Source organism: Stegostoma tigrinum, chromosome 2 (genome assembly GCF_030684315.1).
Source record: "Stegostoma tigrinum isolate sSteTig4 chromosome 2, sSteTig4.hap1, whole genome shotgun sequence".
Lineage (NCBI taxonomy): Eukaryota > Metazoa > Chordata > Chondrichthyes > Orectolobiformes > Stegostomatidae > Stegostoma > Stegostoma tigrinum.
Window position 1 is genome coordinate 7,598,120 of NC_081355.1, and position 17,198 is coordinate 7,615,317.

Consider the following 17,198-nt stretch of genomic DNA (forward strand, 5'->3'; position numbering starts at 1 on the left):
GGGAGTGACAAAGTAAACACAGAACATTTCCACATGTGGGGCAATCTATAATGAGTCCATTGTTCTATAATCAAGGACAGCAGATTTTAAAACAGATGGAGAAATTACTTCTCTCAAAGGGCCACGAATCTGGAATTTGCTGCCTCAGTGTGAGGGATTCTGGGACACTGTAAATTTAAGGAGGAGATTGCTCATTAAAAATCTGTCTGTGATTGGATGGTTATGGGGGTGGACAAGAAAGTGGAGTTGAAGTCAAGATGTGATCAGCTGCGATAGTATGGAATGGCAGAGCAGGCTTGAGGGGCCGAATGACCTGCTCCTAGTTGTCCCATTCCTCCTACTTGATAAAATCAAAAATGGTAGGTTAGGGCCTTCTCCCCACACACAACCCAGACCAAAGCACATTAAGTTGTTCATCCAATTTCTGGTAGCCAAGCAAGGCTAAAGTGTCCCCCTGGGTACTTGAAACTGTTGCATTTTTAACTGCACAGCAGCAGTGACCCTTACCTTGAGATAATTGAAGTAAATTAAAACCTGCTGGGGTCATATGTCTCTGTCCAGACCCCTTTTGAAATGGTGTCAGTTTGTCATTTTGTCCAGCATTTCCTCACACTGCTTTCCGATGAAATCCCAGCAGTTTGGATAGGTTGACCATTTTCATGTCGCTGTATGTTGGTCATTAACTGTGAGTTACAATGTAAAAAGTGGCGACAAGATGTTCAATTGAATCACTTATTCTTTTACAACTCTGACAATTGCAAATTAACGAGTGTTTCATGTGATTTCACAATGACTGAAAGCAATGCGTGTAATACAAGAGGCGAAAGTAAATCTGGATTATAGCAAGATGGCGAAGGTCTGGAAAGTCAAATCAGGGCATGACTTATACACTTAATGGTAGGGTCCTAGGGAGTGTTGCTGAACAAAGACCGTGGAGTGCAGGTTCATAGTTCCTACCTGGAGCCACAGGTAGACAGGGGTAGTGAAGAAGGCATTTGGTATGCTTGCCTTTATTAGCCAGTACACTGAGTATAGTTGGGAGGTCATGTTGCACCTGTACAGGACATTGGTTAGGCCACTTTTTGAATATTGTGGGCAATTCTGGCCTCCCTGCTATAGGAAGGATGTTGTGAAACTAGAAAGGGTTCAGAAAAGATTTACAAGGAAGTTGCCAGGGTAAGGAAAGAGCTATAGGGAGAGGCTGAATAGTCTGGGGTTATTTTCCCTGGATTGTCAGAGGCTGAGGGGTGACTTTGTAGAGGTTTATAAAATCATGAGGGGCATGGATCGGGTGAATAGCCAACGTCTTTTCCCCAGGGCAGGGGCACCCAAAACCAGAGGGCATTGGTTGAAGGTGAGAGGGGAAGGATTTAAAGGGGACCTGGTGGTGGTTGCGGGGGGGGTAAGTTTTTTTTTTTTTTTTTTCTTCACACAGAGGGTGGTTCGTGTATGGAATGAGCTGCCAGAGGATGTGGTGGAGGCTGGTACAATTACAGCATTTAAAATGTATCTGAGTGGATACATGAATAGGAAGGGTTTAGAGGGCTATGGGCCAAATGCTGGAAAATGGGACTGGATTTATATAGGATATCTGGTCAGCACGGACAAGTTAGACCAAAGGGTCTGTTTCCATGTTGTATATCTCTATGACTCTATTTATGCTTTGAAATTACCAGTGCATTTCACTTTTGTTTTTCTTTCCCTTTTCTCACAGGGATCGTGTGTCTCACAGCTTGTGTTATTGGACTTGTGTTCAACATTGGATCGGGGAATTATTGGTTCTCCATATTCAATGACTATGCAGCCACCTTGGTGCTTCTGGTGATTGTTTTGATTGAAGTCATTGGGATCTGTTACATCTACGGGCTAAGAAGGTGGGTGAAGTAAACTTCTCCATGTGGTTGCTGTTACATTGGCTCCTGACATGTCAGTAAAACACAGCTGGCAGTCCCGCCTGGGGGTGCATTTGTGCAGTGTGGCGGGGGTTATTGACAGGACTCCACTTCCCAACAGCTGGGAGACTATCCCGGTCTCCCCCACTCCCCCGTTGCCCGTCCCAGGGAGTGTCTTGGGAGTCGGCAGAGTGCGACATTCCTGATGGACCTTCCCATGCCTGATATTGAAGGCATATAACACTTTTTTTTAGAATTGCATTTTGGCACCTGCAAAAGTAATCCTGCAGCACAATAAAACCTTGGAACCCGAGGAGGCCAGTCGGCCCATCGTTGTCACTGACAGCCCTTGAAGAGAGCAATGCGCTTACTCCCTGCCCCAAACCCATACCCCTGCAAATGTTTCCTTTTTAAATAGTTGAACAATTTAAAATGCTCTGTTCAGTCAGCCCCTTATGGACGTGACAAAGCCCTTGCTTTATGTGTGGAAATAATTTTTAAAAGTTTATTTTTTAATTTCCTTACGTAACTTTTTTCTTTCATAACGTGGGTCGTGATGAACCGCAGTTTTAACTCCTTTTCCTGTAGATAAAGATCTTAATCTTTATTTGATCTATATTTGGAGTGGAAGATCACAACCATGAGGTATTCTGCTTATTTCCCAGCCCTGCCTTACGAAAGAATTTTTTTTTACATATCAGAAGTTTTAACTGTGGAAAAATACTGCCTCTGTATTGCAGGGCCTCTGATAGACATCCTTTTGGCAGTCTGTCAAGTTTTAACCTCTTGCCAAGAATCCAGAAGGTGGAGTTTAATTTTAATGCTGATGGAATTCATACAAGTCACAGCTCCAGTACGTGAGTTAGGACTAGGAGGTCGGAGGGTGGGGATCTGTTAGCAGCACTCTCATGGGACCTGTTCAGTAACTCTGAGATTTTAAAAGAGCTGGCAGCCCTGGAAACAGGTGGGATGTGTCTGGCATTGTCTGTGGGGCAGAAGCAGGGTTAGCGTTCTGAGTCCAGCAGGACTTCTTCTCATCTGAATGAGCAGCTTGTACTCCATATCTGACACTGCTCAGGTTCTCCCAGCTCTGATAACACACGGCCAGAATGGACTCTTGTGTGTGAAGCTTGTGCTATAATGGCTTATTGAAATGCCATTTTTACTCCCACTTGGATTTCCTTTCCCGAAGTCTTCACACTGCGGCGCTCTCTTTTAATGCTTCCTTCTGTCTGCAGACTCTGTGTCTGGGCGGAATGGGAAAGGGCCCCAAATAAGGAAGTAATTGACTGACTGCTTCAGCCCTGTCCATATCCTCTGTACACATTCCACTCGCTGGTCAGGCACTGCGGGAGGGAGGCCGGTGTTCCTGGATTGGATTGTTTTTAAAAGTACAGCTGTGCTGCCTGAGAGAGGGATCACACTATCCCCGGGGAGCTGCGGGATCACAAACAAACACTGCAGCTTCCAGCAGCCAGCCACATACCTCCCCTGACACAAGCCCCATAGACCAACCCCCATCCCCACCCCCTGCAGCTCCGGACACACACAGCCCCTATCCCACAGGAACACCACTGTTCCTCCCCCGTACCATAACATGGACACACACAGTGCGGCGCACGTGTGCATGCATGTATGCACGTACACACACACACCGCACCGCCCACCCCCCCCATACACACGTGCACGTACACAGACGCATGTACGCACACAACACACCGCCCCCCCCGACGTGCACAACACGCCACACGCCACCCGCCCCCCCCCCGTGCACAACACGCCACCTGCCCCCCCCGTGCACAACACGCCACCTGCCCCCCCCGTGCACAACACGCCACCTGACCCCCCGTGCACAACACACCGCCCTCCCACCCCCCGCCACGTGCACAACACACCGCCCCCCCCCCGCCACGTGCACAACACACCGCCCCCCCCCCCCCACGTGCACAACACACCGCCCCCCCCCCCACGTGCACAACACACCGCCCCCCCGCCACGTGCACAACACACCGCCCCCCCCCCCACGTGCACAACACACCGCCCCCCCCCCCCCACGTGCACAACACACCGCCCCCCCCCCACGTTCACAACACACTGCCCCCCCCCCCAAGTTCACAACACACTGCCCCCCCCCCCCACGTTCACAACACACCGCCGCGCCCCCCCCCCCCCCCACGTGCACAACACACCGGCCACCCCCACACATGCACAACACCCCCCCCCCCCGCCCCCGACGCGCTCACAGCCCCACCACACAAACCCCATGGTCTCTTGTTGTTGCGGACCCCCGCTATGGATTACAGAAACTTTCCTTTTTGCCCGGTGACGATCACACCTCGGAGCCTGCCAGCGAGGCACTTGTTCCCAAGGGGGCTGGTGGGGGATGGTACTTTACATGTAGTCTGCTGGTCTTCGTAAGCTTGTTGTTAAGTGTCGGGAAACATTCGCTTTATATTTTACCTTTCACAGCTGCTGGACACCCCAAAACGCTTTTCCAAAGTTCTTTATTGGCCCTTGTGTAGATGCTGCTGAAGTGCAGGAAAAGCAGCTGATAGTTTGTACACAGCAGGCTCCCACAAACGTCAGTGATCACATCATTTGATTGTGAGTGTTATTGATCAAATCAGTAAATACCGACCAGAGTTCACACCAGGAACCTCCCTACCCTCCTTCAGAGTAGTGTCAGGATTGTTTACATGAGAGCGCGGATCAAGTCTCAGTTAAAGACCAGCCCCAGTACGCTGCCCCAGAGACTCTGCAGCACTCCCACAGTATTGTGTCAGGCTAGCTTGTAGTTCTCCAGTTCCAGAGTGAGATTTGAACCCAGATGGCTTGTGATTCTGAGGTACGAGAACTGCCAACGGAGCTACGCGCACACAGGCTGTGTCGATTATAGGGGTTTCTGTGTAAGACCGTGCAGGGGCAGAAATAGAAAGAGGAATCCCTATGTGACTCCATACTTGTGATTATATTCATGGAAAAAAATTTCTGAGGTGGGTGCTGGTCACCGGTGAATTTGTTCATCCCTGACCATCATTGCCTCTTGCATTTGGACAGTTCGGTCAAGTGACTCTTCTGTGTATTTATAAATACTTTGTAAGGCTGTGTATTTATAAATACTTTATAAGGGAAGGCAGGTTAGCATTTGGTCACACTGAACTGAGAAGCCACTAAAATCCATGATGATGTAAAATGTCTCCTAAATTCCATTAGATGAAGGGAATGTAGGAGCAGAGAGAGAAGCCACTAACGCTGAGTTTGGTGGGTCAGTACCATCGGTGATCTAGTAATCCAGGGACCCTTGTTGACAGTCTGCGGGCGTTGTTCTAACCCCACCACAACAGCTGCCAAAAATCTGCAATTTTAAACTGAAAAAGTTGGAATTGAAAACTCATCGTGGTTGCAATGTCCGTGAGACTTTTACTGATAGTCACACAACTCTATCTGATTCACGAAGGCCCTTTTCAGGGAAGAGAATCTTCTTTCCATACTCGTGTGACTCCAGTCACACTCGGCCAGCTGTCAACCCCTATCTGAGATGGCCCAGTAAGACGCACCATTTGTGAACTGGTTCAGAGGGTTACATGTGTTGGCTTTTGACAGAGATACATGCATCTCTTGTTGCAGTCAGCAGTCTGTTGGATAGCCCACAGATCACAAAAGGGTCCTACCTTTTCTAAAACAAAAATGAAAATTACTGCAGGATCTTCATGTGCAGAGATTTACTTAGTGAAGTAATGTCAGGACAGGGGTCTGCAGTGATGGTCTGAAGGCCATGGGAAGATTTGAGACTCAGACACTCTGACTGAGAATGGTGAAAAATACTGGCAAAATCACAGACGCAAACATAGAATTCTAGGAAGTCACAGCAAGCCTGTCACAAGTTCAGACAAACAAAAGGATAAATTCACAGCTAAGTTGTAGAAACATAGAAGATCAGGGCAGGAGTAGGCCATTCAGCCCTTTTCTGGCCTGCTCCACTATTCAGTACAACCATGGCTGGTCATCCATCCCAGTCGCCTGTTCCCACTTTCTCCCCATGCCCCGGATCCATTTAACTCCAAGAACTATCTCTAACTCCTTAAACATTCAATCCTTTGGCCTCAATTGCTTTCTGTGGCAGAGGATTCCATAGGCTCCCCGTTCTCTGGGTGAAGATATTTCTTCTCCTTTCAGTTCTAAATGGCCCACGCTATGCTATAGAATCATGGCTTCCCTACGGGTGTGGAAGCAATCCATTTGGCCTGTCTAGTCCTCGATGACCCTCTGAAGAGCATCCCACCCAGACTCTGCTATCCCTGTACCACTATGTCTCCCAAGGCTAACCCACCTAGCCTGCATGTCCCTGGGCACTATGGGCAATTTAGTACAGCCAGTCCACCCTAACCTGCACATCTTTGGGCTGTGGGAGGAAACCGGAGCGCCCAGAGGAAACCGACGCGGACACAGGGTGAATGTGCAAACTTCACACAGTTGCCCGAGGGTGGAATTGAACCCAGGTCCCTGGTGCTGTGAGGCAGCTCCTTAGAGTGTGATGGCTGATTGTAGCAACACTGAACCTTTCCCAGCCGAACCTAAACTTGATTAAGGACTTGCAACTTAAACGTCTCATGTGCCTCCCCTTCCTAGTATCTAGCCCACTGTCGATCAGCCTCTTGGCACCACCGCCACCCCCCCCCCCCCCCCCCCCCCCCCTTGTCAACATGTCTAATACCGAATCTCTGGACACTATCGCGTTGCTGTTTGTGGAATCTTTCTGTGCAACAATCATCACCACACTTGCAAAGTACATCATTGGCTCCAAAGCATTTTGGGATGTCCTTGGGATGCAAGAGTTGTTATAAAAATGCAAATTTTCTTTCTTTCTATTTTTTTTTATTTGAAGAATTAATTCCATCTTGGTTACATTAGTGATACTGACCATGTTCATCGGCCAGTGACTAATTGCCAAAGTATTTCTTGCAGATTCCGGAAAGACATTGAAAAGATGATGGGACGCAAACCAAACTGGTACTGGGTGGTCACCTGGGTTTTCATAAGCCCTGTTTTAATCATAGGTCTCGTGATTTTTTACATTGTTGACTACAGCATAACAGGAACACTAACGTACACTGCCTGGAATGCAGCTGAGGTATGTGCATTATCTGATTTCGTTTAGCTGTGCTCAGGTCCAAGCCTTTGATATCACTTGACTGTCGACTGCACTCAGGCGACTGAAGCTTGCAGGCACAGCAAGGGTCAGGCTGCACAGAGGTAGCACGTGGATTCTTCCCCACTTCCCTGCTGCACACACCGCACTGGATGGCGATCTCCAAGCTTCGGCACTTCTCCAAGAGGTGGAGTGAAAAATCCAGGAGGGTCCCCAACTGGTAGACACCGCTGCAGCTAAGCTGGACAGCAAACAGACACCGAGACCTGGGTACATGCCATATCTCTCTGCTATCCCACACCAGGAAATGGGAACAACCTGTAGACTGAGATGATGCTCTAACTTGAGGTGGGGTGGGGGGCCGGTCTCATGCGAACGACCTGAACAAACACTCTTTTCAGACGAGCTGAAAAATCTGCGCCTCTCTTTTGTTTGAGATCGCAGTGAGCATCCCAAGCACTCGGCTGTCCAGAGGCTCTGTTTGGGGTTGCTGCTGAAGCGACCAGGGGTTGGTGGGAGAGCAAGAGGGGTGTCTGTTTGAGAAGATGGCGCCAGCAGTCCTGCCAAGCACACTTGTCATTCCTGAAGGTGAGCTCCGCACGTGGAGTGAGAATTCAGATGATCATCCCATTTGGTGTCAGCGCTGAAGTGCCAACAAGAAGACCAAGTGGGCTGAATGGCCTGCACCTGTGCTTTAAACCTGATGTGCAGCTTGAGTGTGTTGGCGAACATCTTAAGGAATCCGATTATTTACCCTTCCCAAAGAATATTTGGACGACGACATCACCAAGTAGATGTAGATGTGTGTGTGTGTGTGAGGAGGGTGTGCTCTGTTAAAGTGGCAGGAGAGGAACAGAGCACTTTGTCTTGTGAGAATCCTGGAGGATTGAGGCTTCTGCCCTGCTGGCGCCCCTCTGACCAACTGTGAGGACCAGACTCCACTGTTTTTATGGTGCCCAGCACATTCCTGGAACCCAGCTCCTGCCCAGCGCCCATGAGATCTGAGTGTGAAGTGATTTGACTGGTGACTGGGACATCCTTCTGCACAATTGGCAGATTCATCAGCTCTAACATCAGAAAGCAGCAAGGCCACCCCAATTTTACGTGGGACTTGACAGGTGCAGTAGATGACTGTGTGCGTTGCTTTTTAGCCAGAATCGACCAAAGGACTGCACCCAACTTACTCCTACCTCCGCTTTCTCTCCACCACCACATCCTTCACTGTCACCGAGTCAAAATCCTGGAATTTTCTCCTTGAACAGCACTGTGGGGGGGTTGTTAAATCAGATGGACAGCAGCGGTTTCGGAGGGTGGCTGGCTACCACCTTCTGAAGGGGCAATTGGGGATGGGCAATGAATGCTAGTCCAACCAGCCGCACCCATTACCTGTAGGGGATAAACGATTCCAAGTAACCAAACAAGGGGTACCACACCCTGTATCGACAGATTGCAAACAACTCCAGTGCATAAGATCCTGCACCACCTCTGCAGGATTGGCCAGAAGTTATCCTGGTGCATTCGTATGTTCTGAGATTCCGATCCTCTTGTAGACACCACCTTTCACGTGAAGAAAGTCATGTCAGCGATTGGTCTCTCACTGTCAGAGTATTCTCTGCTCTCGTGCATGGTGACCATGATAACGGGCACCAACAGACAGCATGCCTCGACAAGAATGGTGACTGAGTGGACCAGTCCCAAAGTAGCACTTACACTGCCCAGACAGATCTGTAATGGGCTCTTTGTCTGTCTCTCACACATGTATGTATTGTATAACATGCCAAGCCCTGGGCATTTTAGACTGGAGCTGGAATCTGGGCATTGCTGTTGATTTCCTACAGTCTCTGTAAGCGTCACTCCCTGTTGGAGGATGCAGTTGTGAAATGACCCTGTAGCTTTTTGACCTGTTAACTCTTTATGGATTAACTAATGGCTGTAAGATTGTAAATGATCTATGATACATGATTGTATTGTACTCTGTGTAAAGTGGACTGTGTATATTATTTCCAGGCACTCGCTATAACATTATATCTTACAGGGGCACTCGGTGAAGCTGGAATATCCTCCTTACGCTCTGGCTGTTATTGGACTCCTGGTGTCTGTTTCCACAGCTTGCATCCCTCTGGCTGCATTAGTAATATGCATAAAGAAGAAGCTCCAAAGGGAGAAATATTAGGGTTAAAATGCTAACTTGAAAAACCATACCGTTAAAAATCCATTCCTTCTAAGCTCCTTGAACAAATACCCTGCTATTATTATTATTATATTATTATTATTATTATTATTATTATTTTAAATATACTTTTTTGATCATATTTTATTACAAGCCCCACATTCAAGAAAATGTGAAGGATGCAATTTCTGAAGAAGGGTGTTTTTTCTTTTTTGCAAGAAAAGAAGGATGGTATTTAAAATGTTGCTCACTCCCTAGATCAACAAAAGGGAAATTTTGAATACAGTTTCCACCCCTGTATAATTGACACTTTATTAAGCCAGGAGCAACAGCAGTTTGTAGTAATTTTTGGATTTAACCAGGTGGCCACCAAGTAAAACCTATGAAATGCACCAATGATTTCTGGTAGCTCAATAAATTAGTTTCTCAAGGATCCCCCACCTTTTTTTTGCCAATTTTTGAAAGGATCTAATGTTTTCGAGAGCCTTCAGCCAGCTTTTTGGACCTTTTTTGTTAAACATGGTGACTTTGGTAATAGAATTCTTGCCATTGATAACAATTTGCACCTTGTACCATTCCCATCCCCTAAGATACAGGAGCATTCTATGTTGGCGTAGCAACACCTAGATGTCATCTTGCAGTCAGAAATGGCACCCAACCTTGTGGCATCTGATCATGTCTAACCATCTCCCTTTGATCTCCAGTGGTATTACCTTTTCTGAAGTCCCCCACCTTCAACATCCAGGCTTGCTACTGAATAGAATCTCAGCTGGACTGACCATGGAAATACAGTGGTTATGTGAGCAGGTAGAGGCTAGGACTTGTGTAGCTACTCATCATCTGATTTTTGTTTTTCCCCCAAAGCCTGTCTACCAGCTACAAGGCACAAGCCAGGAGTGTGATGGAATATTCCCCACTTGCCTGGATGTGTGCAGCTCCAATAACAGTCAAGGAGCTTGGCACCATCCAGGACAAAGCGGCCCCTGCTTGCTTGGCATCACATGCATCCAAACCCTCCGCCACTGACACTCAGTCACAGCAGTGTGTACCATCTACAAGATGAACTGCAGGAACTCAAGATTTCTTAGACAGCACCTTCCAAACCCATGACTGCTAGCATCTAGGAAGACTAGGGCAGAAGATACATGGGAACACCACCAGCTGCAAGTTCCCCTCCGTGCAATGCATCGTCCGACTTGGAAATGTCTCGTCGTTCGTTCGCTGTCGCTGAGTCAGAATCCTGGAGCTTGCTTCCCTAGCTACATACTGGGTGTAATTACACTACACAGCGATTCAAGAGGGTGGTTCTACATCACTTCCACGTGGGCCAAGCAGTGGATGCTGGATGAGCAAGTGAGGCCCACATCCCAAGGAAAAACTTCTAAGAATTCAGATGCAACTGTGAAACGTTTTGCGAAGCTGTTGCACAATGGAGTTTTTTGGGCGTTTGAATCGAGTCAGTATTTTTTTTTTTTTGTTGTGTTTTTTGTTAAAAGAAACTATCTTGGTTAAGTTTGACCAAGTTTGATTATGCTGTTTCAATGCTGAAACCTACGTGTACCATCAGCGTTCCTGCTCTAATTGGTGGGGACTGTACTATTGTTGGAGTTCCAACTGATCCAAACAAAATTGACAGACCCGACTGTCATTGGCTACTGAGAAAGGACAGCAGAGTAATTTCAATTTAGCTTTGCTTCTTTTCATTTGACTCCCAAGCCACCTGTAATTGGGAGTCCTTTTGTGTGAAGCCCTATATGTTTGCAGGTTAATGTTCCCACACTTGTGGTTGACAGAGGGGTCGCTAAAGTAGAGAATATAATATACTGTAAATAAACTTATTAACTGGAAGGATCTATGCATCAATTCATTGCAATTTGTAATAAATTTTTACTTGTAACATTTTGAAATGGCCTGTTTTAGAAGTGATGATGGAATCTAATGGATGTATTGTAACGTAACATATTTTGGAAATTCTATATGTCGTAAGATTTAGTTGTGTAAACTTGTAGAAGTAAAACATCTTATGCATGGGGAGTTTGAAGATGTAAGTTATCATACAGTATTGTCAAAATTACATTCTGATTTTGAGGGGGTGGGTAGGTTTTTTCAAACGCAGGGGATCTTGGGCAAGTTGAAATGCTGCTGAGCTTCGGTCAGCAGTGATCAGTTGGAAACTGAGCTGGACCTTTTCGGCAGTGGTTTTGGTCGCAGTGCCGTCCCCAGGAGCTGGATATCCCTGAGCCGGCTCAACATTCCCGAACGCCGGTGCTGGGGAAGAGACACCAGGAGGATGAGGGCATCTGTATGAACAACCTGACAGACTGGCAGCAGCTGAAAGGAAAGGAGAACAGGTGGAAACGCAGCAGCAGCAGCACCGTGTGCTCCATTTTCTACTTGTCTGTGTGTCTTGTGCTTGAACCACAAAGGAGAAAATCGGCTGTCTGCCTAATGAACGAGGACTTCTTGGGGGTGGAGGGGGGCACATTGAGCATGCAGCTGCCCAGACAGCAGCTTGGGGGGGTGGTTAGAGAGAGAGAGAGAGAGAGAGACAGTTGAGAGGGGGTGGGGTGGTGGGTGGATGAGGGTTTTAGTAATGCTGAAAGTGAGATCTTGAGTGCTAATGTCCCAGCACACATGCTGAAAAAAATCCAGAGAAAGCTTCCAGGCTCAGTCTCTCCTGGGCTGTCCAAGAAATAAGACAACAGATGTCCCCAACTACAAACCACGAAAGTATGGGGCACTCGCCTGTCATGAACACTGGTTGGTCATGACTTCCAATGCATTGAATTAACAATAAACTAGTTGGAGCTCTTGTGGCCCTACCTCTAAGTTAGGAGTTCTGGATGCAAGTTTTCTTGCTCCAAGCATGAATCATGATATGCTTGAGCAGGTAGATATTCTCAGTAGAAGTTAAATTAGTTGTCTTAAACTCTCCCACAACAAGCTTCAGCAACCCATGAGGTATTTCAACTCGGTACATCTGAGATACATTGTTATTTGAGTATAATAGCTGAAGCTATATTTAAAGCCTTACTCCAGAAGGGCATGCATGTGCCTGGTATTCCAGGATTGTAAATGAATAAATAACACAAACTATTTATACCACTGCCTTCCCCTCCTCTGTACAGCCTGCTTGAGTGATTTCTGCTCTTAAAAAAAAGAGTATGACTGAAGCCTTTGTGATGTTCTTACAAGTCTAATGTCAAATGGAGTGAATTGATGGAATTAATTGTATTTTTAGCTCTTAGTTAAAATGTTCTCTCCCCCCACCGCCCCCACACCTATTTTTATAATATTAGAAGCTGGGATGAGGCAGATTGGCCTGATTTGTCAACTGTGTTGCACTCTGACAAACTGGCTTCCACAGCATAATCAGCCCTGTAGCTCTGAACACATTTTAAAAATCAATCCTTTGTCTGAGACAGTAGCCTTTTAAACATAGGCTTGGTTTCATATCAAATGGTGCGTAAGTAGAAACCATTTGCAAATTCTTCCAAAGAAGATCAGAGTTCAAGAATTATGAAACAGGATAATCAGTAATTCTGGGGTAGCATTAAGAGATGTAATAAGTGTAAATGATTACAGATTAGTTAAATAATGGTGAAAGTATCTTAACTGGTGCTTGACATGAAGGATAATACTTTACTCAGCAACTGTAGTTATTCAGAAATGGATGCAAAAAGAAATTCTCATTCCTCTCTGGATTCCAAACAATTTCTGGTAGAATGGATTATGTATTTATGAGTTTAATTCTTAAAACAATATTTATTGGTAAATAGTTCATTTTTTGTTGGCTCCAGCAATTTTGTGAAATAAAACAGTAGCTATCACATATATACTTGCGTAGAATGATAGGTCATAATTTGAATCTAACTATGCAAGTGCTTATCGCAAAGTATTGATTATAAGTATTGATGTTTGCAACCACTTTCCCTTGCTCAAAGGGTCAGAAGTGAAGATTGATATTGGACTCAATCGTTAGAGGAACTGTATCCATCATACATGTTTAGAATTTGTAGAATGCTTACAGCACAGGACATGACCATTTGGCTTACTGAATATGTGCGAGTTCATTGCAAGAGCAATTTAGATCCCATTTTCCTTATGTTTTAATCTGTAGCCCTGCAAATTTTTTTCCCTTTAATTAAACAATACCCTTTTGGAAAGCCATGGCATTGTAACTTGCCTGCACACTCCAAGGCAGTGCAATCCCAATCCTGGTTCAGTGCTTCCCAAAATGTTTCCCACAGTGACCCTGTCTTGAGATTGGAAATGGTCACAAGCCATCTCTCTACAGGGCTGAGAGCAGAGCTGTACTAGTAGGGTACAGATGGTTGTAATTCAGTCAGAACTTGCAACCATACTTAAGATCCTTAATGCTACCACTTTGCGAACTATCGGCTACATAGAAATGTATTTCCTCATGTTTCCTCCCCTAAACGCTGAGCTCCTTTCAGCATGGGCAAGTATACAGGATGGCCAGTGCTACGTTGCAGAGGAGGCCATTCAGCCTATCGTATCCACACTAACTTGCTAAACAGGCATCATTACCTAGTGCCAAACTCCTGCTTTCTCTGCATAGCCTTGCATATTATTTTCATCCAAATAACTGCACACCAAGTTTTCACATAGATGCAACTAGAATGCTGGGAAAGGTCCTGAAATCAAAACTCAAGCCTCCAGTTAAGAGAAATTTACAGAACTATCAGAATTGGGAAATTCCCACGTAAATATTTAAAACAATAGAGGATTTTAAACCATTAACATCTCATTAACTTTTATAATGTTCTTGTGTAATTCCGTGTTGGACAATTTTTTTTCCCTTTGTTGTCCAGTCAACATTTAATAAAAATTTACTGTGCTACCCTTTGATGGATCTGCTCAGTTTTTTCAACTTGTGATTCAGTTTGCTGTCGTCCTGAACAGTTCCACCGAGTGGACACACATCACTCAGCAACTAACAGGAGCAAATTTATGCAATAACTTGCCCAATCACTGAAAAGATCGGGTGAGAAGACGTGCAGCCCAAGATCTGAAAGCTTTCCCGGGGGTATTTCCACCTTCCCTCACCCTTGCCATTCAAAGGGGTGGGATCAGTTGGGTGCTGCGTTATTCCGGCGACAGTAGTGCCACCAGTAGTGGTGGCCACTGCTGGTATTGCATCCAGTCACAAGGAGTGAAAAGTAGAGGATGGCAGTCTTGGCGGGGATGTGGGTGTTATTTAAGGGGCACCCTGGCTTTTAGCTAGAAAGGGGATTGACGGGTTTGGATGGGGTTGGGACGTTAAGTGCGAGGTTGGAGAGCCTTTTGGGGGGTGTACAGCAGTGTTGGCCAGATTTGGGGGGTGAAATGCTTCCCAACTATTCCTTTAAGAATGGAGACTGTGGGGAATGTTTACCTTCGCAAAGGCCCTGACACTTCCCCTTCCACCAACATTTACAGCAGAGGGAAGGCAGCAACCGTGAACTGTGACAGGGAGCCCGAGTCTCAGTCTTTTCACCAACCCCCCGACGATCTTTCCCGATACTGCTGTCAGGTGGGTAATGGGGCATCCGCAGCATTTCGTCCCTTTCCCCTGTAACCCTAGACTGCCTTGTCAATCAAAAATCTAAGGGTTGAATACCCTCTGTTCCCCGGGGACGGGAGTTCCAAACACCGAAGACCCTGTCAGAAATTCCTCATCACTTTCTTAAAGGTGACACCCACCACCCTCACCTTTTGAATCTTGGCTCAAGATTGCCCATCACCTCCCCTTCAGTGGGGAAACATCCTCACAGAACCATGGATTCCCTCCCCGATTTTAAACCTTGCCATAAAAGTCTTTCTAATGACATGGCGATGAGTGCATCCTTTTTCAGGAGGTGACTGAAGCCTCACGCTGTGTAATCAAGTCACACAGCAGCCAGGCCAGAACACATTAACGCGCGTATGATCATCTTTCCAGCCACTCTTCCTCCAGCAGAATTAAAAACTGAATGCTGTCGTATTTTGACGAGGGGATAATCCAGTTGCCATTTCCAAATGTTCAGAGTTTGAAAGAGGGGCTTGCCTTTTTTTTTGGACGAGCTTTGTCTGTCTAGCTCACCCCACCCACCCATCACTCCTTTTAAAGTTGGAGTGTGTTCTATCTACCGGGGTCGGGTGGCGGGGGGGTTGCAGTTCAGTGAACGCTTAGTAATTCGTGTTAAGGCATCTGCGTAACAGCTCCACAGATGTACGTCAGAACTGTGTTAAATCGGCGCTCTGCCTTCAGGAAAGGCAGAAAAACAAGACAGCAAAAAAAACCCAGCAGCGATTTTTATTTTCGTTTTTCTCCCTGGCTGTGAATTCCACGGCTTCCAGCTGTAGGGGAGAGGAGATGGTGCAAATGATCGATAGACATCTACAGCCCATTGCATCCACGTCAGTGAAAAGCAACCACCTAAATATCCCCACGTCTGTGAAAAGCAACCACCTAAATATCCCCATCACATTTAACAGTTGCCTTGGGTACTTTGGCACTGTAAACGCACATCTAAATCCCTTCTGTAGTGTAATGAGGGTTTATTCCATCACCATTACAGGCCATGCGTTCCAAATTCCCACCACTCTCTGGTTGAAAACACTTTTCCTCACATCTCCACCACACCTCCTGCCCGTTACTTTAAATCTGTGCCCCCTCATCATTGATCGAGGGGAAAGATTTCTTCCTGCCTTTGCCGCTCACAATTTGATACAATTATAGTTGTCCCCTCCTAGTCTCTGCTGCTCTAAGGAATGCAAGCTCAGTCTGTCCAATCTCTCTTTGTAACTGCAACTCTACAGACCAGGCAACATCCTGGTAAATCTCCTCCGCACGGTCTCTGGTGCTATGACATCCCTCCTAAAATGTGGATTCCGGAACCGCGCACAATACTCTCAATGATGTTAAGGGACCAGTTATTGCTGACACTGATTGCCCTGGAACGTTATTTCAAATCTGTTGACTGCACCCAGTGGAACTGAAATTTGAATAGCAAATCTGAACTGTTAAAGCTTGTCACAGCCAGTTCAACTGTAAACCTATCAGGATGGAAATCTGCCCTCCTTACCCAGCCTGGCCCACATGTGACTCCAGACCTGCAACAAAGCCAGTTGACTCCAAACAATGGCAGGTGGACTTAAATCCTAGAAAGAGTGAGGAAATGTACTCTAGGAGGTCTACTCAGGCAAGGGAGAACATGACGAATTCTAGGGCCCTGGGTAATATTAAAGATCACCAGGACCTTGGGGTCTGTGCATCTGGATTCTTGAATGCAACAGGGAGGGGAATACAAAAGTTGCAATGCATTTACAGAGCAGAAATGATTCAATTAGACCAAGTGTTTAGAACCCACACAAGCATCCTCCTATTCCTTGTTATCCAATTACAACAAGGGGCATAGATAAGGTCTTTTCCCAGGGTAGGGGAGTTCAAAACCAGAGGGGCCTAGGTTTAAACTGGGGCAACATTTTCACACAGAGGGTGGTGCGTGTATGGAATGAGTCAGCAGAGGAAGTGGTAGAGGCTGGTACAGTTGCAACGTTTAAAAGACATTTGGACAGGTACTTGGAAAGATTTAGAGGGATTTTGGTCAAATGCAGGTAAATGGAACTAATTTAGCTTGGGAAACCTGGTCAGCATGGACAGGCCTGTTTCTGATCTGTATGACTGCATGAACCTGTAAATGAAGTGAGGTTTCGGTGACTGCAAAGTGGAGTGTGGCAGTTAGAACAGAGAAGCACAGGTCAAAGCTCTGTGCATTTGTTCAGGACAGGCCTGTGGAGTCGAGGTATCTAGCCCTGGATATGGCCCTAGACACCAGGAGGAAGATCCACGGTGGTGCTGGGGGAAGGAGTTAGATTCCTTGGGAGATGGTTAGCTTTGGAGAAAACTGTACATTAAAGGTGCACAAACACCTTGGACCTGACAACTTGTCAAACTTGTCAACAAATGTTAAGATCCCTCCTGAATTTGAAGGTATCGACT

The 17,198-nt window shown here is 46.3% G+C and overlaps 1 protein-coding gene across 3 annotated transcripts in view; it reads left to right on the plus strand.

The window, feature by feature from the left end:
• The window catches only part of LOC125467431 (sodium- and chloride-dependent transporter XTRP3A-like), a 54,788-nt gene extending 40,718 nt beyond the window's left edge, over positions 1-14,070 (plus strand). For 2 of the 3 annotated variants that reach the window (XM_048563250.2, XM_048563259.2), the window contains 3 exons: positions 1,715-1,874; positions 6,858-7,023; positions 9,077-14,070. In XM_048563250.2, coding sequence (XP_048419207.1) covers positions 1,715-1,874; positions 6,858-7,023; positions 9,077-9,214 — 464 coding nt within the window. In that variant the 3' untranslated portion in view covers positions 9,215-14,070. Of the gene's footprint in view, positions 1-1,714; positions 1,875-2,632; positions 2,746-6,857; positions 7,024-9,076 lie in introns of those variants that run through there. The other variant, XM_048563267.2, reaches the window with a different exon arrangement.
• The last annotated feature ends 3,128 nt before the right edge of the window (positions 14,071-17,198 follow it).